Source organism: Ursus maritimus, unplaced genomic scaffold, assembly GCF_017311325.1.
Source record: "Ursus maritimus isolate PB19 unplaced genomic scaffold, ASM1731132v1 scaffold_8, whole genome shotgun sequence".
Lineage (NCBI taxonomy): Eukaryota > Metazoa > Chordata > Mammalia > Carnivora > Ursidae > Ursus > Ursus maritimus.
The window spans coordinates 50,415,662-50,440,616 of record NW_024426996.1 but is presented as its reverse complement, the minus strand read 5'-3'; the positions used below and the strand labels follow the sequence as shown (position 1 = coordinate 50,440,616).

At 34.6% G+C, this 24,955-nt stretch overlaps 1 protein-coding gene across 3 annotated transcripts in view; it reads right to left on the bottom strand.

The window, feature by feature from the left end:
- The window catches only part of PDS5A (PDS5 cohesin associated factor A), a 154,561-nt gene that overhangs the window by 27,268 nt on the left and 102,338 nt on the right, over window positions 1–24,955 (bottom strand). For 2 of the 3 annotated variants that reach the window (XM_040624843.1, XM_040624844.1), the window contains exons 18-26: window positions 20,067–20,172; window positions 18,117–18,277; window positions 14,405–14,528; window positions 13,410–13,568; window positions 10,904–10,972; window positions 9,403–9,539; window positions 6,722–6,845; window positions 6,209–6,413; window positions 5,583–5,697 (exon numbers count right to left, since the gene is read on the bottom strand). In XM_040624843.1, the coding sequence (XP_040480777.1) occupies window positions 5,583–5,697; window positions 6,209–6,413; window positions 6,722–6,845; window positions 9,403–9,539; window positions 10,904–10,972; window positions 13,410–13,568; window positions 14,405–14,528; window positions 18,117–18,277; window positions 20,067–20,172 (1,200 nt within the window). Of the gene's footprint in view, window positions 1–5,582; window positions 5,698–6,208; window positions 6,414–6,721; window positions 6,846–9,402; window positions 9,540–10,903; window positions 10,973–11,503; window positions 13,569–14,404; window positions 14,529–18,116; window positions 18,278–20,066; window positions 20,173–24,955 lie in introns of those variants that run through there. The other variant, XM_040624845.1, reaches the window with a different exon arrangement.

Sequence of the window (24,955 nt, the reverse complement as noted above, 5' to 3'; positions counted from 1 at the left end):
CAAGGGAAATTCTAACAGTGAAATTCATAGTGATAAATGCCTATCTCCAGAAACAAACTAATTTTACACCTGAAGGGACTAGCAGAAAAAAGAACAAACAAAGCCCAAAGTTAGTAGAAGAAGTAAGGAAATAACAAAATTTAGAGCAGAAGTAAATGAAACAGACTAAATTGAAATGGCAAGAGGTAAAAAAAAAAACTGATGAGACCAAGAGCTGTTTCTTTGAAAAGGTAAAACTGACAAAACTTTAGCTAGACTGACCAAGAAAAAAATAGGAGAGGTTACAACTAATACCACAGAAATACAAAGGCTCATTAACAGAATGCTATGAAAAATTATACGTTAACAAACTCAACAACCTAGAAGAAATGGACAAATTTCTAGAAATATACAACCTACCAAGACTGAATCACAGAGACATAGAAAATCTGAAAGACCAATTACTAGTAAGGAGATTGAATTAGTAATTGAAAACCGCCCAACAAACAAAAGTCTAGGACCATATGGCTTCCCTGGTGAATTCTACCAACATTCAAGGAAGAATTAATGCCAATTCTTCTCAAATTCACCCAGAAAAGAGAAGAGGAAGAGACTCTTCCAAAATCATTTTACAAGGCCAGCACTACCCTGATACCAAAACCAGACAAGAATGCCACAAAAAAGAAAAACTACAGGCCAATACCTCTGATGAATAAAGATGCAAAAATCCTCAACAAAATATTAGTGAACTGAGTTCAACAATACATTAATGAAAGGATCATACACCATGATTGAGTGGCATTTATTCCAGGGATGAAAGCATGGTTCAGCATCCATAAATGAATCAATGTGGGATACCACATTAACAAAATCAAGGATAAAAATCATACTATCATCTCAATAGATGCAGAAAAAGTAAATGACAAAATTCAACATCCATTTATGAAAAAAACTCTCAACAAAGTGGGTATAGAGGGAACATATTTAACGTAATAAAAACTACATATAATATCACATACTCAATGGTAAAAGCTGGAAGCTTTTCCCCTAAGATCAGGAACAAGACAAGGATGTCTACTCTTCACTTTTATTCAACAAAATATTGGAAGTCCTAGCCAGAACAACTAGGCAAGAAAAAGAAATAAAATGTATCCAATTGCAAAGAAAGACGTAAAACTGTCACTAGTTGCAGATGAGATATTATACATAAAAAATCCTAAAGACTCCATCAAAAAAACGTGAGAATAAACTAATCCAATAAAGTCGCAGAATACAAAATACACAAAAATCTGTTGTATTTTTTACACTAATAATTATGAGAAAGAGAAAACATTCCCATTTGTAAGTGCATCAAAAATAATAACACCTAGGAATATACTTAGCCAAGGAAGTGAGATTTATATATCGAAAACTATAAGACATTAATGAAAGATACTGAAAAACGTACAAATAAATGGAAAGATATTCCAAGTTCATGGACTGGAAGAATATTGTTAAAATGTCCATACTATATCAAAGCAACCTACAGATTCAATGCAATCCTTACCAATGGCATTTTTCACAGAACTAGAAGAAATAATTCTAAAATTTATATGAAACCATAAAAGACTCTAAACAGCCAAAGCAAACGGTGACACAGTAAATTAATAATTTCCACAAAGTTAAAAACCAGTTTGAAAAAACATATTAACACTTCAAATCACATGCTAACTTAAAACAATTGTTCAAAGATCCTAAAAAATGTTGCAAGCTAAACAGAACAAAAAAACATGTGCCAGTGATTTCAATTCAAACTCCAATTACTTCTTGTATATCAGGACTCTTCTCCCCACATCATAGTTACCTCTCTTAAGTCTAATCCTTTTTCCACATGACTGTTTTGCAACTGAAATATGCTAAAACATCCTCTAACATAGACCTTGTGTTCTAGGCAAACACATACATCACGTTTTCATTTTATGGAAGTGCTTTCTGAGAAATGCAAACTAAAAGTTAAAAAAAAAAAACCGTAAAAACAAATGTAAACATTTACAAGATAAACAAAAAGGAGAATTGGAAGACATTTTGGGAATTAACTATTTTATCTCCTGCATTTTATGGGTAAGGCAATTGAGGGCCAGAGAAGTAAAGTTTTTAGTTACACAGCTGGGACTAGAACCTAATTATGTGGCTTCTTAAGAGCCCTAAAAACCTTTTTTTAATGTAGACTTATTTTCAAGCATTTGAAATAGAAAGACAATATTACTGGAATGATGTACTGGAAGCTACAACAATGAAATGACAAGCCTTTAAAACGTAAGGAGCTCATAGCCCAACGCTTAACAGTAATGTTGGACAAGACATAAGATCTCTTCCAATTAAGATATTGACACATTTTCAGTAATGAAAGCTGTAGGAGGTAGAGATAAATGTTGATTACAACCTTAAATTAGACCAGGAATAAGGTTTAATGTCGCACATACAAAAATCATAATACTCTTATTTATTTTTTATTTTTTAAAAGATTTTGTTTATTTATTTGAGAGAGAGCGAGAGAGCGCACAGAGGGAGAATGAGAGGGAGAAGCAGACTCCCTGCTGAGCAGGGAGCCTGATGTGGGGCTTGATCCCAGGACCCCAGGATCACAACCCAAGCCAAAGGCAGACACTTAACCAACTTAGCCACCCAGGTGCCCCCATAATACTTTTAAAATACAAGTTGAAGGTACCAATTTAAGAGTACAAAGCAAAATCATAATAAAAGGAGAGAAAGTAAATACTGCTTTAAAGTTTCTTCGAGGTTGGAAGCAAGGCAATCAATGCGGTCGCCGTTGGCCACTGGGCATAGCTGTCCCACCTTGTCTCCCTCAGTGCAACCCATCGGCTCTCCAGCAAATCTCTGAGTAACGAAGAAAATCTGAAACTGTTTGGGAAATGCAACAATCCAAATGACTATGGGCACAATTATAAGACTGATCCTGTTACAGGAATCATTATGGATTTGACCAACCTCAAAGAGTACATGGAGGAGGCAGTTATGAAGGACCTTGATCATAAGAATATGGATCTGGAAAATATTCCATGCTCATGGATTGGAAGAATTAACATAGTTAAAATGTCCATGCTACCCAGAGCAATCTACACTTTCAATGCTATCCCGATGAAAATACCAAGGACATTTTTCAAAGAACTGGAACAAATAGTCCTTAAATTTGTATGGAACCAGAAAAGGGGGCCCGAATCACCAAGGAACTGTTGAAAAGGAAAAACAAAGCTGGGGGCATCACAATGCCGGATTTTCGAGCTGTAATGAGAGAAATCATATGATAATTGTCTTTCTCTGCTTGACTTATTTCACTTAGCATTATCTCCTCCAGTGCTGTCCATGTTGTAGCAAATGTTGAGAACTCGTTCTTTCTGATAGCTGAGTAATATTCCATTGTATATATGGACCACAACTTCTTAATCCAGTCATCTGTTGAAGGGCATCTCGGCTCCTTCCACGATTTAGCTATTGTGGACAATGCTGCTATGAACATTGGGGTGCATATGGCCCTTCTCTTCACTACGTCTGTATCTTTGGGGTAAATACCCAGTAGTGCAATGGCTGGGTCATAGGGTAGCTCAAAGAACTTCTCAAACTCAATACGTGAGAAACAAATAAACAAATCATAAAATGGGCAGAAGATATGAACAGACACTTTTCCAATGATGACATACAAATGGCTAACAGACACATGAAAAAATGTTCAAAATCATTAGCCATCAGGGAAATTCAAATCAAAACCACACTGAGATACCACCTTACGCCAGTTAGAATGGCAAAAATAGACAAGGCAAGAAACAACAATTGTTGGAGAGGATGTGGAGAAAGGGGATCCCTCCTACATTGTTGGTGGGAATGCAAGTTGGTACAGCCACTCTGGAAAACAGTGTGGAGGTCCCTTAAAAAGTTAAAAATTGAGCTACCCTATGATCCAGCCATTGCACTACTGGGTATTTACCCCAAAGATACAGATGTAGTGAAGAGAAGGGTCATATGCACCCCAATGTTCATAGCAGCATTGTCTACGGTAGCTAAATCGTGGAAGGAGCCGAGATGCCCTTCAACAGATGACTGGATTAAGAAGATGTGGTCCATATATACAATGGAATATTACTCAGCTATCAAAAAGAACGAGTTCTGAACATTTGCTGCAACATGGACGGCACTGGAGGAGATAATGCTAAGTGAAATAAGTCAAGCAGAGAAAGACAATTATCATATGGTTTCTCTCATCTATGGAACATAAGAACTAGGAAGATCGGTAGGAGAAGAAAGGGATAAAGAAAGGGGGGGTAATCAGAAGGGGGAATGAAGCATGAGAGACTATGGACTCTGGGAAACAATCTGAGGGCTTCAGAGGGGCGGGGGGTGGGGGAATGGGATAGGCTGGTGGTGGGTTTTGAGGAGGGCACGTATTGCATGGTGCACTGGGTGTTATACACAACTAATGAGTCATCGAACTTTACATAAAAACCCAGGGATGTACTGTATGGTGACTAACATAATAAAAAAACATTAAAAAAAAGAATCTGAATCTGGACGTGCCGTACTTTGCAGATGTTGTAAGCACAACAGAAAATGTAGCTGTATATATCTGGGAAAACCTCCAGAAATTTCATCCTCTGGGAATTCTTTTATAAAGTAAAAATTTATGAAACTGACAATACTGTTTTTGTCTATAAAGGAAAATTGCTTTTAGGGGTTAATAGTGTAGAAAGATTAATTTCTTTCAAAGGTCTTTATACCCTTGGACTATTAAGAAGTCATCATTTAATTGTTACACCTCCACATTGCATTCTGGAGTGCCTGATTTACTGAAATCATTGTAAGACCTATTGTGAATTCAAATCTATTTTAAAACCAAACTTGTAAAAAAACATTGAGTATCATTTAGAGAGTCTTTTATCTATAGATTAAAAATCACTTCATTTTCAGTAAAATGTGGTGGTGTGTAATTTAAAAGCAAAATAAATCAATTCCTGTTTTCCCATTAAAGAAAAAAAAAAGTTTCTTGGAGGTCATCTGTAGATGAACTTTGGCTTCCTCTCACTCTTTCACCCTGGATCATATAAATATACAAAGTTCTATTTTACAGAAGTACCACTTATCCAACAAGTGTTTTCTAATTGTTTTCTTGCCACTAGATACAAATCTGTGACTGGTGTAACAAGCCTGATTTTGTACTACCATAATCCTGCCACAGAATATTTCATGTGTACGTGCATATTTTTAAGGCATCTTTTGAGTAAGATAGTTTCAAGAAGAAAAATTTTTACTACGTGGTTTTCTAAATTATTGAGCTGATGTAACTGAAACCCAACTTAATACAAATAGTAAAAATAATATACAAACTAAAATAACCAAACCAACCTATTTCAAAGACTCAGTTAATTACAAACAGGAAACAAAAGAATCGAAAAGAACTTGACAGATGGGAAAAATTTTGTAAGATGAAATTTATAACAAATAAAACTACAAAGAAGTTTTTATTCTAATGGGAATAGTAACAGGAAAAAATTTATCATCTTTTCAATAAGTAAAAATAATTTTTAAAATTCTTGAAAATCAACATGACTTACTCTTTAATATCACGAAGCTGATCAACATCTTGTGATCTTGTAAAATCTGGATCATGGGCTAGCAGGTGAATCATGTATGGAACTACATATTCAGGCAACAGTGATAATAATTTCTCTAAAGTAAAAACATTACTATTAACAACAGTAATAACAGCTTTTATAAAATCCCTCTCTAGTTTTGCATTCTAAAAACTTCGGTTTCCATCTTGTTCCTCAGTTCCTTACAATTATAGGCAACATGCTATCTATGTGACACTGAAATACATTTCAATGTTGAAAGCTATTAAAGCCAAAAGGATAATTTGAGATTATACAGTGAGTCCTCGGTAAAGCTGGGAAAATAATTCTTTACTCTCTGACATCTGAGCAATGTGTTTAAATCAAGCCACACTGCTGATCCCATAAGAAAAATACAATTCTTCCAAACAGTTTTATACATTATAAATAGTACTTAGAAACCAGGATTTTAGATGTTAAGTATATCACAACTATAGCGACAGCATTCTATAAAAATTGTAGTGTTATTATAAATATACTACAATGGAAATATATGAAATAACCCCCCCCCCCAAATTGATACACTCACAAAATACATCTGCACACTTGGAGCTTTCAAAATTACTTACCAGTAGCCATAGGGTTCTGTTTAATGTACTCCCTGCGTATACTGATATTTTTTAGTAAACACTGTCGTGCATGTGCTCTTCTTTCCTTCACAGGATCTTTGGCACACAAGGCAAAGATCGCCATATACTCCAATGGGAGAAGTAACTTCACGAGAGCCTTATGTAACTTCTGAGCAAATATCTGCCTTACTTGGTAGCACTCATCCTACAGCAGCATAAAACCACAAATACTTAAATAAAAATGTTAGTACTTTTAAAACCATGACAAAATAACTTAGTTACAAAAAGAACTGGCAAACATTTACTAAAGTACAGTTTGTTCCAAAAGTCTTCATTTAAAAAAAATGATTAATTATATTGGGGAATAAATAACAATACTTAGAAGACATTTAGTTAGAATAGTTATAATAGCAATTCCTTTTTTGCCCACGGTAAATGGATCAGTATCCACAGAAAGTAAATGTATTTAACTTTGAAGGCCAAGTAATTGACAAAAATAAGAGGATTACTTACATTAATAACAAGTGCACAGAGCTGAAACTGTTCTGGGGTTATAATTTCATGGTAACAAGGTTCCTGAGCAAGCTTCATTATGGCACTACCAGCAGCTAATCGCAAGCGAGACATATCAGATTTACTATAAACAAACAAAAAAGAAATAAACATTTCCTATAACCATTATCGTTCATGACAATGCTTTGATCCCTTTTTGAGTGTTAAGATCTTTAGCGTAATTTATGCTTAAAATGACATAATGTTTGACAAATCTGGGAAAGCTACTTCGAGTCTTTGAACTCAACACAGGGAAAAAGGCTCAAATCATTGTGACTAATGATAAATTTACCTGCCTTCATTTATAGTTATGTTCTAGCATAGATACTCTACCACAGCCAAGCAGCTCTGCTTATGATCACAACTATGATAACTGCAATGCCAAGAACCATTTACATCAGGAATGATATTCCTCATTTTAAGAGGAATATATTCATTGTAAAAAAACTTGATTAAATCACCTATATTAAATCTATTTCCTACAGTTTTTAAATGCACGTACATACCTACACACATGTAATAGAAATCTAGCCTAAGCCTACACGTCTGATGAAATGGAGGGGCTAGCAATGAGGAGCTGATTTATACTGCAGAAGGGGAGGTATCAAATATCTAAAAGGAAAGGATATGGAAATGAGAGCCAGTGTCTATCTGGGCTACTAGTCTCTGTAGCTAGCCTCCCCACCCCCACCAGGAGGTCCAGCACTTCCAACCCTGCCCAGTAGTTTTTTATTACCTAACTGGTAAAATGTGACAATGAATGGAATGAAAGGATAGTCTTATTTCAACTTCTATGTGAAACATAGCATTGTTATGACATTTTAAAGATTTGAGGAAATGCAGAAAGCTAGCTGAGTCCATCATTAGCATACAAGAGAAGAAAACATGGCACTCTTAGACAACAGGATTATCAAAGTGAACACTGGTATTCTTAAGGGAACTTCAAATGGCTTCTAAGACAAATGATTCAGGAATTAAAAAAAAATAGCTACCATCTGGGTGCTTAAGTCTGTGCTAGGCAGTGTGGGAACACTTCACAGGCTTTATCTCATTTAATTTTCACTCTGTAAGATGAGGAAATTGAGGCTTAGAAAAGTGATTTATAGAAGTTCACGTGCTTAGTAAATGGAGTGTAGAGTTGTAGAAGTTTCTGATTCTACAGCTCAAGCTAAACTGTGGCATATATAATACCTAATTAAGATCTGCCTAAATTTCATGACAAGTGTGTTCCACAATTAACCATTCCCTTATTTTCTGTGATGACAAAAAATGCTGTAAAGAACATGTTTGTATGTATGTTTTTGTATGATTCTTTTATTATTTCATGAGTGTAAAAATAAAGAGTCAAAAGGTAACATTTACAAGGATCTAGACACAAAATGCCAAACTGTCCTGTCAAGACTGTGAACAATTTATATTCATAGGAGTAATGGGGGAACCCATTTCCCTGAACCCAGGAAACAGCGATTACTTTAAAAAACATTTTTGCTGATTTTGATAGGCAAGAGGTATCACTAAGTTTAAACTGTATTTATTGTATTTAGTGATGTTAAACATTTTTAAAAAGGTAACCTGATAATTCGTAGTCTTCACCTCTACTGGGGATCCTGCCTATTTATCACTGATTTGTAAGAGCTCATTATTAAGCCTTTGCCATAGTTTCCCCAGATTTAAAACTTATTATCCCTAACTCAGCTCTAATCTTCTAATCCGTTCTACAAAACTACCCTTGACTTATTCTATGATAAAGATAATTTTCCATGTTTTTCTTCAGTGTATCAAAGCATTCAGCATCTCTACTGTAATTTGCTCATTTCCTAATCTTCTCTACTAGAATGCATAGTCCTTGGAAGGAGAGATTTTACACCTTAAAAAAAAAAAAAAAAGCATAGCAGTACCTAGGATGACAGTGCTCAATAAATAATAAAGGCATAAATGAATAATTAAATTTATCCTATAATAACACATTTTAAAGTAGGAATGCATCACAAGTAGAATTCTGTAGTTTTATCTGTTGGTACTCCTGGACCCTAGTAAATGAAGAATTTGAAACAAACAAGGATCATGAAAAATTTGCTTTTATTTTCATCTTAAAATGAATAGAAGAAATGGTGATTTCACAAAACAGTGAAAATGTGCAGAAATGGAAACAATTTGTTTTTTTGCATTTGTAGAATCTTGTTTTAATCTTCTGCAAACCACCCGGAGGGCTGTGACTTTTCCTCCTTTGAACCCCTCCACTGAAGCTTGTATTCCTTTCATAGTACCAAGTCAACCCCCTTGTTCAGTCACTACACCACAGGGCAAAAGGTAGGAAATGAATCTTATCTGTTTTTGCTGCAATGCTTTTCATGGTGTTTTGCAAAGAATAGTACTTCAACAGATACTTCCTTAAGTGAACCAAATGTTGAGGCCAACTGTAATATATAGTGGTTATGACTGAACATTTATTGGAAAAAGTTTGGTTTTTAGAAAGACACATTCCATCATCATTGAGATGAAAACCCCAAGTGAGTACATCAGATCTGATCCCGAAGCATATGGTGCAATAACAACACTCAATATTAATTAGGTAAATAATTCCTATGTAAGTTCTACCAACATTTTGAGCTGTAAAAATTGGAAAGAAAGAAAGATCTCACCTGATCCTCTTTTGCTCTGTCAGGTCACCCTCACTAACCAACATCGCTGATAATAATCGAAGAGTTGAATTGGCAGATTTAGACTGGTTGTTTTTCATACCCAACAGCCACCTTACCAGAAGTTTAATTGCCTGTACCTATAAAATATTAACATGCTAAAAAAAGAAAGGAACTTGAAATTCCAATTAAAGGGAAGATTAATTTATGTCATTTAGATTAGTGAGGTTGCTTAATTGTTGGTGGACATGTCTTATTAAACAAGTCTGTAGGATAATTAAGAACAACAGTAAGATTATTTATTCTGTTTAATCTGTAATAGGCACTTTTCCCAGAGATGTACACGTATACTTATTTGATATTCCAAACAAGTCTACAAGGGAGATGTTTTTATTTCTAATAGATAAGGCAATGGAGACAAACCACTATGATAGATAACTTGCTCAAAGTCTGGTTTCTGAACCCAGGCTTATCAAACTTGCCCAAGACTTACAACTTATTTGAAAATATATTGTTTAGGGGGTGGGGGAATGGGATAGACCGGTGATGGGTAGTAAGGAGGGCACGTATTGCATGGTGCACTGGGTGTTATACACAACTAATGAATCATCGAGCCTTACATCGGAAACCGGGGATGTACTGTATGGTGACTAACATAATATAATAAAAAATCATTAAAAAAAAAAAAAAGAGCAAAAAAAAAAAAAAAAAGAGCAAAAAAAAAGAAAATATATTGTTTAAAAATAACTATTTAAACTATACCTATTATATGATTAAAATGAGCTTTTTAGATAGACTTCAGTATTTTTTATAGTACTGCAAACTATTTTGAAGAAATCGTTAAGTCTGATTCTGTCTATTCTGATTAAAAAACCTAGGATATTCCATAATTATTTGTGGTCATAATTACTTGGAGGCTTAGACTCAAAAGATTGCTACCAATACACATAAAAGAACTAGCTAAAGGATCTAGGTGTTATTTACGGTATTTATTGACGTGGAAAAAAGAACTGATGGAACACGACTAGGAAGCTATACAAAGTGAAAGTTTATCAAGGACGATGGTAACAAACAAGTCTTGTCTTCAGTCCCAATACTACCACTTTAAAAATAGTTTTATTGAGGTACATTTTGTATTTATCAAAAGTTACCAATTCGATGACAGCCATATGTTTTTGCCACGTTAATATTTGTATTTTTGTAGAGAGTGGTAGTGAGGCTAAACTTGAGATGCTTCTGAGCATCAACATCCTACAAACAATTTTTGTGTAAAACAGCCTCTCTGAAATTATTTCAGCAGGCAGGAAGTTCTAGGGAAGATGCTGACATATATCTATATGTAAATAACTCAACGAGAACTACAATTTCTTTGAGAGAAACAACTTTTCATTTTAAAAATAAAGTACCTCATTTAAAAATACAATTAGCTCAGGTTAAAGAAAAGGGGTATCTGTGAATGTTCACTATTTCAGCACAAAAGTTATCAAGGCCTACACAAATTTACCTTTGCTAGTACTTCAGGGGAAACCTCTTCATCTGGAGACCATAATTTTCCATTCTTCTCACCTGTTGACTACAGACAATTGAATATATTTAACTCTTAGAAAGAATTTTAAAGTTTCCTTCATTAAGTTTTTCATGCTGAACAACACAGTGCTCTAGGAAGCCTACAGAAAAGTCACCAGAGCTTGAAAAAGAAGAACAAAGTTGGAGGACTTGAATTTCCTGATTTCAAAACTTACTACAAATTTATAGTAATCAACACAAAATGGATGGCACTGACATGTATAGGCATATAGACCAATGGAATGAAATAGAGAACCCAGAAAACCCTTACATATATGGTCAACTGATTTTTAACAAGGTTGCTAATGCCAATTACTTCAACAAATGGTGCTGGAAAAACTAGATATCCACAAGCAAAAAAAAAAAAAGAAGAAGAAGAAGATGAATTGTTACCTTATATTAACTCAAAATAGATCAAAGATCTTAAGAGCTAAAACTTTTAAAACTCTTAAAAGAAGATACAGGCGAAAATCTTCGTCATCTTTGATTTGGCAAATATCTGACAAGGGTTTAATACTCAGAATATATAAAGAATTCTTACAACTGAGCAACATTAAACAATCCAATTAAAAGTGTGCAAAGGACTGTGAATGTCCAAGATACACAAATGGCAAAAGCACATGAAAAAAAAGAAGCCCTCTACATTGTTAGTCATTAGGGAAACACAAACCCAAACCACAAGATACTACTTCACATCCACTAGAATGGCCATTATCAAAAATACAGAAAAGAAGCAGCATTGGCAAAGATGTGACAAAAACTGGAAGACTGGTACATTCATGGTGGGAATGCAAAATGGTACAGCCACTGTGGAAAACAGTTTGGTGGTCCCTCAAAAAGTACAACATAGGATGACCATGTGACCCAGCAATTCCACTCGTAGGTATATATCCAAAAGATCTGAAAACAGGGACACACATGTTCATATCAGCATTAGTCACAAAAGTCAAAAGGTAGGAAAAAACCCAACTGTCCACTAACAGATGAATAAACAAAATGTAGGCTATACATACAACAATATTATTCTGGCATAAAATGAATGAACTTCTGATACATAACACAAATGGACCTTGAAGTCATTATGCTAAGTGAAATATGCCAGGCACAAAAGGACAAATATTGTATGATTAAGAGGTATCTAGAAAAGGCAAATGCAAAATCAGAAGAAAGTAGAACAGAGGTGTTATCAGAGGCTGTAGGAAGGAGGCAATGGGGGTTAATGGTTAATGAATCCAGAGTTTCTGTCTGAGATTAAAATGTTCTGAAAATAGTGGTGACAGTAACACAACAACATGGGTACACATTTTAGGTGGTACTTGGGGTCACTTTGGAGAGTTGTTCGGCTTTCCTGGGTATTTCCTATGTACATGGGAGGCATACATGGTATAAAACTTCTATTATTTAAAAAACCGAACCAAACAAAAACACCCACCCAACAATGAAAACAAGAATATTGGTGTATGTAATATAAGTGATATACACTTAAAAATGGCAAAAATGCCAACATTTATATTACGCATATTTTACCACACAAACAACAAAAAAGAGCCATTGTAAAGTACAATCTAGTCATCTAAGAGGTGTCTTAAATTTCATGTTTGTTGCCATTCACATCTATCAATAGTGCAAAGAACAGCCCGAACGTGTTGAGTGGGAAATGACACTTCAGCCATGCTCTTCCATTCTTGCCTATTACATCCAAATGCGGGAAGGGAAAGAGGATGGAATGCACTGGCAAATGTCTTTTTTTTTAAAGTTTGGATATTGAAGGCTCTGAGACTATTGGATCATGTGGAAGGAATAGGTAAATTGGATAAATCAGCACTGCACCGAAAGTCATCCACAATGATCCAGCAGGTAAAACTGATTTGTCTTCAACAACTTTTTAATTTAGATCTACTTGGCAAAGTAGTGATTCTTAATCAGAGGTGTGTTTCAGGAAATCACTTGGGGTGCCTTTTTGAGCTATATATTCCCAGGCTCCAGCCCGGAGTTAATAAATTAACGTGTGCACACACATGTGCGTGTACCCGCCCACCCACACACTTCAATAACTAAAATAGAATATGCATCTAGTGCCAAAAATGCAATGTAATTATTTCAAAACACTAGTTAAATACAAATCCACTCATATTTTTAACATCATCTGATAAAATTCTAGCACTCCAGTAAATTGTCCTTCAAATGTTAGGATAATAGCATTTGAATTATATTTTTTACTTCATGATTCATCCATCTCATGTTCTCATTTTTTCTTTCTTAAATGTTAAACTCTTGTAATAGCTACATCAAGTCAGGATGTCATTTGGAAATTTAAGTAAATAAGGAGGGAAAACACAATAATTTAAAAGGAAAAGAAAATAGAGAAGCAGAAATGTTTCTGTGATAAAGATGTAAATAATTTTAGTTTCATTATTCTAAATTTAATTAAATTAGAAACTTACCCTGTCATTCATTAGCAGATCTTTCACAATAAAATTTGCTACTACAGATTTCATTGGGGAAGCAAATTGATCTGGTGCTAACATAGAAATGTGGCCCAATGAAACTAATGGAGTTATAAGTTGTTCTGGTACATCAGCATTCAGACTCCTACTGAGTGGCTATAAAAATAAAACAATTAAAATTACCAGTTTTGTTTTATAAATATCTAGACATTCTATGGAAACAGTAAATGTTCCCGACCCTCCTGAATTTGTTGTGCCCAAACAAAGCTGTTCTAATGGTATGATCAAAAGTAGCTTCAGCCATATTAGACACTCAATTCTTATTTCAACTACTGAAATTCAGTAAGATTGAGAAGAACCCAGAAAAAAAAAAAAAGAAAAAAAAGAAAAGAGAAAGCACACATAAAAGGCTGAAGTAAAAACAAGAACATTTCTGCATCATCAAATCAGCATTATTTTCAAGCCATCTACAATAATTGGCTTGTAATGTTGGTGGACTTCTTACCCTATGGGGATATTTTAAAGATCATGGACCATAAATAAGTGTTCACTGGGTTCTGTTGATACTATATCCAATTTATAGTAACGGGAGTACCTTTCCAATAGTGGAATCAGGCCAAGGATCATACATAAGAAGAGGCAAACAGGACTAATTTTCAGGTAGGGTTGTCAAGTACTTTACACTGAGTAGTTCAAAGTTAACTTTCTGAGTATACATGGACCACCGAGCCAATAAAGCTAAAACTAAGCAAAACGTTCTAACACAAATACACAAAATATTCTTCTATATGTAGTATTTGAACATATAATGTGATCTAAAGGCTGTGAATACAGTGCTTAAAAAAAGAGAGCCCCTCCTCCCATAGGATTTATATACTAGGGTGAGACTAAATAGCCAAAAAAAAAAAAAAAAGATCTACCTTCTTTCTTCATCAAACCACACAGCATAAAAATAAAAATCAACATAAACATGTCCTATATATTATATATACCTCAAAAATCTGTGCAAGCTGGACTTCTTTGTTTGTGAATATGGCATGTATACAGTGAACAGCCTGTTTTGCTTGATGTGGAGTACCTCTCTTTGCTTTCTGATGTAAAATGGGAATTAAGGTCCTGTAAAAAACAATATCATAGTTAAAAAAAAAAAAAAAGCCCATACATCACAAGTAGTTCTTTTGGTTGTCTCCTCTACTTCCTTTCCCATAACTGTTTGGATGTATGCTGGTAGAGAAGCCTCTCTTATTATTATTATTTTTTAAGTTTATTTAAGTAATCTCCACATCCAACATGGGGCTTGAATCACGACCCTGAGATCAAGAGTTCGCAGGTTCCACCAACTGAGCCAGCCAGGCGTCCCGAGAAGACTCTCTTAAAAATTATCTCATCTATAGAGAGATTTAAAGCTCCTTATCTGTCCTCAACTATAATCCAAGAAATATAACATCTCAAGAAAAAGGCTACTCAGGAGACAATTTTTGTTTTAAAGCCACCTCATGAATATGGAGAAATAAACAAGCCACCTTTATTGTTTTATTTTTAAAAATATTTATTTATTTATTTGAGAGAGAGAGAGAGAGAGAGCACAAGCAGGGGGAGCAGCAGAGGAAGAGGGAGAAGCAGGCTCTGTGCCAAGCACAGAGCCCGATGTGGGACTCGACCCCAGGACCCTGGGATCATGACCTGAGCCGAACGCAGATGCTTAACCGACTGAGCCACCCAGGCGTCCCAACGAGCCACCTTAATTTATCATCTAAAACTTGCCCCATGCCACACTTTTATATTTGCCTTCTAAGTACATATTCCTAATTTTCCATTTCCCCTTCACAATCCCCTTCAGTTATTTTATTTTATTATTATTATTTTTTTAAAGATTTTTATTTGACAGAGGGAAAGCCAGCGAGAGAGGGAACACAAGCAGGGGGAGTGGGAGAGGAAGAAGCAGGCTCCTAGCGGAGAAGCCTGATGTGGGGCTCGATCCCAGAACGCTGGGATCATGCCCTGAGCCGAAGGCAGACGCTTAACGACTGCGCCACCCAGGCACCCCCCCTTCAGTTATTTTAAAGCAATCATGGAAAGAAAAGTAGCAGAAAGCCAAGTTTCATTAAAAAAGTTGAAATGACAGCAGTAAAACAAAGTATGCAAGGATACAGACACATGTACATTGGTAGAGGAGTAATAAAAGCATCTAACGATTATTGAGTACTTGTGCCAAGCACCATTCTAAGTGTTTTTACATGGATTATATCAATTAATCCTCATAGTCACCCAAAGAGGACTATTATGTTAAAAAGGTAAGAAAACTAAAGCACAAAAATATTATTTATTTAAGCTTCTTAAGTTGATGGAGCTAGGATTTAGTGAGGGTGGGATGTGAAGATGTGTACTTCTATTCCAAGATCCATGCACTTAACCTCCATATTGACACTGAAAATCAAAGTAAAACAATCTTTCCTTAGGACAATATGTACTTTATTGTCTTATATGATAGTCTTAAGCATTAAATATTGATGATATGGAAAAACACTGTACGAAGAAAACAGCATGTGTGTATCAACCTATAAAAGAACAGGTATACACATCAAGTGGGTAAAATACTCATAAAAAATATCAGTGTTAACAGTGACTCTTTTCCTCCTTTTTATTTCCTAAAGTTTTGGCTTTTTACAATGAACATACAAGTATTTTTTTTAATCAGAAGAAAATCTAAGACAAAAAAATTTAACGAAAGATACTTGTCATTCATTTACTGCAGTGGTCGTATTTTATAGATTATAAGGTCAGTGGTGTCAAATACAATTGTGACAAAGGGTCCTCTTATGAAAACAGGAGGCTAGACATTAAGGGCAATACCCCATATCCCAGGTCATGCACCTCAACCAAAAAACTGGAACATATGCTAGTCAGTATAAATCGGATTTGACATTTCTGAGTATGCCACATTTCTTTGTATGAAGGTTTAGAATGATAAACTAGGGATTTCTAAGCCTAAGTAGCCTCCTTAACTGAGCACTGTCTTTCTCTCACAAACTCATTTACCAGTAACAGTTCTTATAAATAACACAAGTAACAAAGGGAGACACAGCATTGATCAAATTGTTGTTAAATGTATCATTAACTCTTATTAGTCTAATGAAATGATGACACATAAATCAACTTTAACCTTTTTCCTTGTTATTCTAGTGTGCTATAATTTAATGATGCCATCAAGATTATTGTTGAGGCCTGCACTGTTGTGCTTCCCTGCTTTTCAATGATTCTCTCCTTCCTTCTCATTAGTCTTAAGAATAAGAGGTTTTGGGGCGCCTGGGTGGCTCAGTTGGTTAAGCGTCTCTTTCGGCTCAGGGATGGAGCGCCCTGAGTGGGGGGGGGGGGTCCTCTGCTCAGCGGGGAGCCTGCTTCTCCCTCTCCCTGCCGCTCTGCCTACTTGTGCTCTCTGTAAAATAAATAAAATCTTAAAAAAAAAAATAGAATAAGAGGTTTTCTTCCTTGTATCCAAAATTAACTATTTCATCTATCCCCATTTTTCCACTGTTTCATTTGGGATAGAATTCCTTTAAGAATAAACCCTTTACCTTAAAAAAGGTTTTCCTACCTTGAAAAATTAACCAGAAACTTTATCCTACTCTGTCAATGATTTTTTTTTAAATGTACAAATATAAAGATTATTCCTCTAGACTATAAACTCCTTGAAAACAGGGACTGACTGTGGTAATGCTTTATTATTAGCCAGTACAGCTGTGAGAATGAAGAGAACGTACAATAAAAAATGACTTATTTCTCAAATTAAACTATTAGCTCACAAATTTAATAAAAACTAGGAGTCAGGAGTCCTCTTATCCTATTATTACCCTGTAAGGAAAAACTGGTTTGATTTGGCTATATCCGGAACTATTTGCATATACTCTGAACACGTGATTCAACAGCTATCAGCAATGTGTTTTTCCTCCAAAAGACATCTCCCACATCTTTTGTCTAAATATAAACTCTCAGCACAATTTTGATCCTAAGGCAACCTCTTTAAGATGCCAAAGTAAAAATATCAAAATGTATTTCATTCTTATGATGAAAGGGTAAAGGTAATCTTGAGGGAGAGATCAAAATTATAAAAGCACCACTGGCAACAACCAAGCAACTAATAAGATAAGCTATTAAGCACATTACTTGATTATCCCATTCTTTGGTGAGACATGAAGGTAGCAGCTATTGAATTTAAACCAGCTGGAGAAAAAAAAATGAAAATACATAGATAAGGAAGACATATTAACCACAAATTCAAAATTCTGTGAAAACTCTTGATTAATAGTAATATTTAAAAATAATCTTGTTATAAGCAAAGTTTCGGTTTGTTCTACCCAATTTCTTCTTTGGTCTTTCTTTTAATGGTAGAAGAGAGCATGAGGCAGAGAAAAGATAAAACAAAGGATACAGAAAAGTAGCTTTTTTTTTTAAGTAGACTCCACGCCCAATGTGGGGCTTGAAGTCATGACTCTGAGGTCAAGAGCTGGATGCTCTAACCGACTGAGTCACCCAGTTGCCTCCAGACAAGTAGCTTCTAAGTAAAAGTTCTCTTTCTTCTCTTCCTCCATAAAAGGGGAAAATTGACTGTATGGCTCCCACACTTAAAAAACTTATGTGTTAAAACAAAAGAAAACAAAACAAAACAAAAACCTTTTTGTTTACGATGAGAAAAAATATACTCACGATCGTATCTGGGGTAGGTCTGTTTCTATTTTGTGGCCTGTGTTTCTAAAAATTTGTATAGCAGCTTCTGCTACCTTGTCATCTTCCATTCTGAGGCACTGTAACAGGGACTCATATGTCTCTGCAGAGTGGAACGAGGTAGGATGTGTGAAAGACAGAACCTGGAGGAATAGATACAGCTTTAGAAGTACAGACAATGGTTTTAATCCATTAAAAGAAGATAATTATTTCTACTATAACTCAAAAATATTGGGCTGCATATGCTAGCTATACAGTATGAAGATTTTATTTCAGAGCCTCCTTTGCAATTTGTTGCATTTAATGAGACATTAGCATAAATAGCGTGCATTACTTTCCTTAAGAGAGTTGATTTATAGCCCTTGCCCTATTTTCTTCTTCACCTCTTAGTCGATTCTGATACTGGGAATGCAAAAAACGTGGCTCCTTTTTTATAAACTGTGATACTGTGATGTGAACAAAATATTAACACAAAGCTTTATTTCACTAGCAAAAAGATGCTCTATAAGGGACATTTTAAGTGGAATCCATCACAAAAAGTTCACTGGTCGTAACTATAAACAAGCCATAATTGTGAAATTTTATCATGAGTACAAACATAATTATTCCCTTATTTATTTCCACATCAGTCCCAGTCTATCCCAAAGGAATGTACAGCAAGTTAGACATGTCTACAAAGTTTACTTTCCGTGAAGTGGAAAAATTTAGTTAGCATAATATCAGGAATAAGGACTAAAAGTGGAGAAGTGGAGGGCAGAGGATGGAGTATACAGTCTTCATTAATTTGTTCAATAAGCTACATTTACTGGGTTACAAAGTAAAGAGACTGTCTCATTTGGTTAGGTTCTTGTTCATAATATTTAGATAGTATGTTGACATGTTAGTTGATAATATAAAACCTTGTAAGTTTTACAGAAAAAAATGGAGAATCATATTTGAAAAAACTGAATCAAACAACCTACTAAAAATGTTTATCTTAAAGATGATTTCACTCTTAAAACTATTTAAAAATATAACCTCATTATTAAACATATAATTAGAATCTTTTTTGCAAAGCATCATAACAATTCTCTCCATGAAATTATATTTAAGACCATTCCAATACAATCCCATCACTCCTTTTCTATCTCACGTCTACTGCATTGATTTGTCTCCTCTCCCCCAGCTTATACATTGTAGTGATTTAAATACTTCTTTGCCTTCAATTTCCTCTCCTCTTTACTCCACTTGATGAAAGCTCTGTCAAGTGCTGTTATATAATACCTTTCTGCTCCAACAGCATTCCACAATCTAAAACCAACCTTGTTTCCCATTACTACTCAAAGCAATCCTTTTCTCTCATTAGGCTAGACTCCCCCAAATTCCTAAAATACGCCAAGAATTATTTTCTTTGATGATGCTGTGTTTCCCCAAGATTAAGTCATATCTTGTCCATAAAGTCTCGTCTGACTTGGCTCTTACGAACTGCTCTATTCTCTGAATTCTTTGGCATAAGAATATAAATATGATTAGTAATTGTTTAAAAATTCCCTGATCAGACAGATGCTATAATTTAATTCCTGTGAGCAATCCTACTACTCCCGATGAAAGATTAGATCATTTAGAACATACTGTTGTTATAAGCACATGTTATTAAATACAGGCATGCAAATGTTGAATGAAACTGCAAACCCCCCAAACATTATTATAATATAAAAAAAAAATTACATTATTATAATATAAAAAACATACATTATTTTTATAAACTATGACTTCTACCACAAATGTTTAATCTTTCAAATTTTTGTTTCAAATTTTGTTTCGAATTATTTCACTGTTTCCAGTGAAATAAAGCCCAACTCTTGCATATCCTTTTTTTTTCTTGCATTTCCTTAAGGGAGTTCAAATTAAAACTGTGGAAACGCATGGAAACAAAATTATCTCCAAAAGTACCTTAAGAAGTTCAAGTCCTGAACGAATAGCTGTATCTGGACTTACACCCTCCTCTTCATCATCTGCTGTCCCCTCTATTGACTTATTCATCAGCTTTACCAGTGCACTATTAAAAGAAGAAAATCTAAATTAGTAACCTTACTAGATTAGTAACTGGATCCTAACTGCATTGTGGCAGAATACATACAGAATCTAAACATCAGATACAAATATGTTCCTGTAGGAAAAAGTTATTTTGTGACTTTTTAAACTTTGCTCCCTATTTGACAGCTGAGCTTATTTTTTTTTAGTTTATCTCCCTACACCACCACCACAACTCCATGTGTAACTCTACTGTAAACCAACAAAACTAAAATTAAATGACACATACTGGAAATATAATTTAATATTGATTTCTATATATAAAGATATTATTTACAATCTTAGGGAAAACAATAGATGGCAGCTCCTAAATGGACAAATGACAATTCACTCAAAGCAAAAAGTTAATAAAAACATGGATAAAGATGTTTAAATTAATCCCTGGTAATTAATTCACTGAATCAGCAATTACATTCCTAGAAATTCATAGCAAAGCAGTTCATCAAAAGCATCATGTTATATTTATAAATAGATTCATCAATTAAAAACCATTTAATTACAAAAATACAGATTCTAAGGGGCACATGCACCCTGATGTTTACAGCAGCATTACCAACAATAGCCAAACTGTGGAGAGAGCCCAAATGTCCACTGACTGATGAATGGACAAAGAGGTGGTACATATATACAATAGAATATTACTCAAGCCATCAAAAAGAATGAAATCTTGCCATTTGTAATGATGTGGATGAAACTACAGGGTATTATGCTAACTGAAATTGTCAGAAAGACAAATACCATATGTTTTCACTCATATGTAGAATTTAAGAAACAAAACAGATGAACATATGGGAAGGGAAAAGAAAAAAGAAAAAGAGAAAGGGAAACAAACCGTAAGAGACTCTTAATGATAAAGAACAAACTGAGGGTTGATGAGGGAGGTGGGTGGGAGATGGGCTAGATGGGTGATGGGTATTAAGGAGGCACTAACTGTGATAAGCACAGGTGTTGTATATAAAGTGATGAATCACTAAGTTCTACTCCTGAAACCAATACTGCACTGTATGTTAATTAGAATTTAAATGAAAAATTTAAAAACCATTTAATTGTCCAACATTATGGAATTAGTTATTCAAACATATCTAACCATCACAAAATGGAATATTACTTGGGTCAATAAAAATCAGGTTATGTAGCAACACGGTACTATTTTAAGTAAAAACAGATGTGATTTTTGGTTTTGAGACTGCTTCCTCCTCAGTAAACTGAGGATAATACTACCTTATTTTGAGGGACATTAAATTTTATAGCAAATGGCCTAGTACATAGCAAATATTTAACAAATAGAAGCTAATGATAAAAGTTTTGGGTTAAAATTTTTCCTCTGGAAAAATATATTTTAGTTAAATTATTAAAAAAATTTTAAGTACAAAATATATAAGATGCACAGATGTATCTTCTATACAATTTAAACCACTTTTAGTACTTTTCTTTCCTTTTGAACATCACGAGAATAATTTAGAAACCTTAGTATCTTCAACTGATAAAAACTTTTTTGGGGGAAAACAAATTAGGGGTGTGTGCAAATGTTAGCTTGAAATACAATTTACATACATATAACTCACCTATTTAAAATGTGTTATTCAGTAGTTTTTAGTGTATATTCACAGGGCTGCATAACCATTACCACAATCTAATTTTAGATTTCTCCCTGTCCCCAAAAAACCCCTTTTCCAACAGGAGTCACGGCTATTCACTTGCACCACTTCTAGCCCTAGTCATCTACTAATCTAACTTTCTGTTGCTATACATTTGCCTACTCTGAATATTTCACATAGACAAAATCATACAATATATGGTCTTCTGTGACTACTTTCACTTAGCAAACTGTTCTTAAGGTTCATCCATGTTGTAGTATGCATCACTATTTCATTCACTTTATTTATTTATTTTTAAAAAAGACTTTTATTATTAGACAGAGATAGAGACAGCCAGCGAGAGAGGGAACACAAGCAGGGGGAGTGGGAGAGGAAGAAGCAGGCTCATAGTGGAGGAGCCTGATGTGGGGCTCGATCCCATAACGCCGGGATCACGCCCTGAGCCGAAGGCAGATGCTTAACCGCTGTGCCACCCAGGCGCCCCTATTTCATTCACTTTAATTCTGAATAATCTTCCAGTATATGAATATAAGACAATTCATCCATCAATTGATAGACATCTGGGTTGTTTCCACTTTTTTGGCTATTATGAATAATGTTGCTATAAACATTCATATACAGGTATGACATATATTTTCATTTCTCTTGGACATCTAATATTTAGGAGTGGAATTGCTGGTTGCTATAGTAACTCTCTATGTTTTAATTTTTGAGGAACTGCCAAACTGTTTTCCAAAGCAGCTCCATCATTTTACATTCCCACCAGCAATATATGAGGGTAACAATTTTTTCGCATCTTCTCCAACTCATCTGTCTTTTTGATTATAGCCATACTAGTGGGTGTAATGTGGTGTTTCATTGTGTACACACACACACAAAAATAAAAACATTCCCATCTCTGCACAAAAAATTGCCTTATGTCTCCTTTGTGGTCAATCAATCTACTTTTTCCATGCTGGCAATCACTGATGTGGTTTCTGTCACTATAATTTTACCACTTCTAGCCTTTCATGTATTTTGTGTCTGACATTTTTTATGTGACATAATTCTTTTGAGATTATTCCATGTTGTTGAGTAGAATCAGTAGTTTATTCCTTTCTACTTCTGCGAAGTATTATATGGATATGTCACAGTATGATTACCCAATTACCAATAGATGGATGTTAGGGTATTTCTAGTTTAAAGATAAAAATAAGGCTGCTATAAGCAATTAAGTATATGTCTTTATGGCAATTTATGTTTTTTTTTTCTTGTAGGCAATATCTAGTATTGGGATTCCTGAGTTGTATGGTAATATTAAATGCCTACTTAATGTTACAACAAACTGTCTCCTATATTATCAATACTTGGTATGGACAGTATCTTTAATTTTAGCCATTCAAATGGTTGTGCAGTGGTATTTCTCATTGTAATTTGAATTTATATTTCCCTAATAAGTAATAATGTTCATTGTCTTCTCCTGTGCTTATTTCCTATTTGTATATCTTACTTGGTGAAGTCTGTTCAAATCTTCTGTCCATTTTTAAATTGTATCGTTTGTGTTACAGAGTAGTAAGAACACTTTTTATATTCTGGAAATACTCTTTTATCAGATATATGCTTTGCAAGTCTTTTCTCCCAGTCTGTAGCCTGACTCTTCTTTCTCATAATGGTGTCTTGCAAAAAGGAAAAAGTACTTAATTTCTTTCATTGTTTGTGCTTTTTAGGTCCCATTTAAGATATCTTGCTCACCCCATATTTTGTTTTAGAAGTTTTAGTGCTGACATAATATATTTTTTAAAAAGTTATTTTCAGTTTGAGAAAAATACTCTGAATTAAGCTTTCTATTAGGAGGAAATCCTATAAAATGATACATAAATTTAACAAGATTACAAATGTGTTTGAAAAAATTTATAAATATATCTGATTATTTGTAAGAGGTCATCCATGCATCTACTTAGTATTTATTGACCACCTATTATGTGCCAAGTCTTAGGGTCTGTCCTGAAAGTATAGTGTAAAACAAGACAAAGCATAATAATCTTTTTCATTATAATGTTGGTGGATCACCACTCTGAGTAGAGCTATAAGAAAAAGACCCAAGTCTTGAAACCACAATTGTAGTCCTTCCTCTTCTAAAAGTACTTTAATTTCTAAATTAGAGAAATTATACATACTCCATATACTTCACAGGGATATCATGCAGCAAAAAGATTATTACCTATTCAAGTACATGTTCAAAACTGCTTGGAAAGTCTTCTATGTGTCTCTTTCTCTTCTATGCTGTGTAACAATGGAAACAAATCTTCACCATTCTCTCTCAGGTCTAAATCCTTCCACTGAGCAGACTACCTACTTTACTTTTAACCTAATTGAGAATAATGGAGGTCTTGAGTGAAAACGAACATTCTATACCCTACCTTCTCACTTCCTCTAATTTGTATCTATTATTTTTTCACGTCATAGGGGAAGATTTCCTTCTTCCTGTTCCTCTTCTTTAGGAATGTTGCACTATCGTAATTCTATTCCTCTTCCCCCATGTTCAACCTCTCTTCTTTTCTATTAGTACCCCTCAAAAGTATTTCAATATTCAGAATTTCTCCATTTAAAAACAACAAAAGACCCTTCTTCAAGTTTATTCCCTTCCCATTATCTCATTTTTCTCCTTTACTTTTTATAGCTAAACTGTCCACAGTGGCTGTTCCACATCCCAATTTATCTCCTAAAGCAGAGTTTCGGAGTGTGACAAGGTATTTATCCCCTTTGATTTTCTCATATCTAAAGGTCGCTGAGTGGAACCTACTGGGATCCTGTTGAGCTAGGCCAGTCACCTCTGGGCTTGGGCAGTCTTCTCTGCTCAAATATTATCATTTTCTCTGTGTATCATGATGTGGATGTTGAGAAGGGCTATCTTAAGCTCTCATCAACAGTTGGGTCATCTGGGTTTGCCCTTGCTACCCCAAAGAAACTATTCTAGCCATTGTGATGTCTCTCCCTTTTCTAAATCCAATGGATACCTTTTCTGTTTTACTCTGGGTAGCATCTGACCCCTCCATCTTTTTAGTCCCTCTTTTCTGTTATCACTCTTTCCCAATTTTCCTTCCACTTTTGACCATGTCTCCTTAAAAAATTTTTTTTAATTGAAGAATTGTCATACGATATTATATTAGT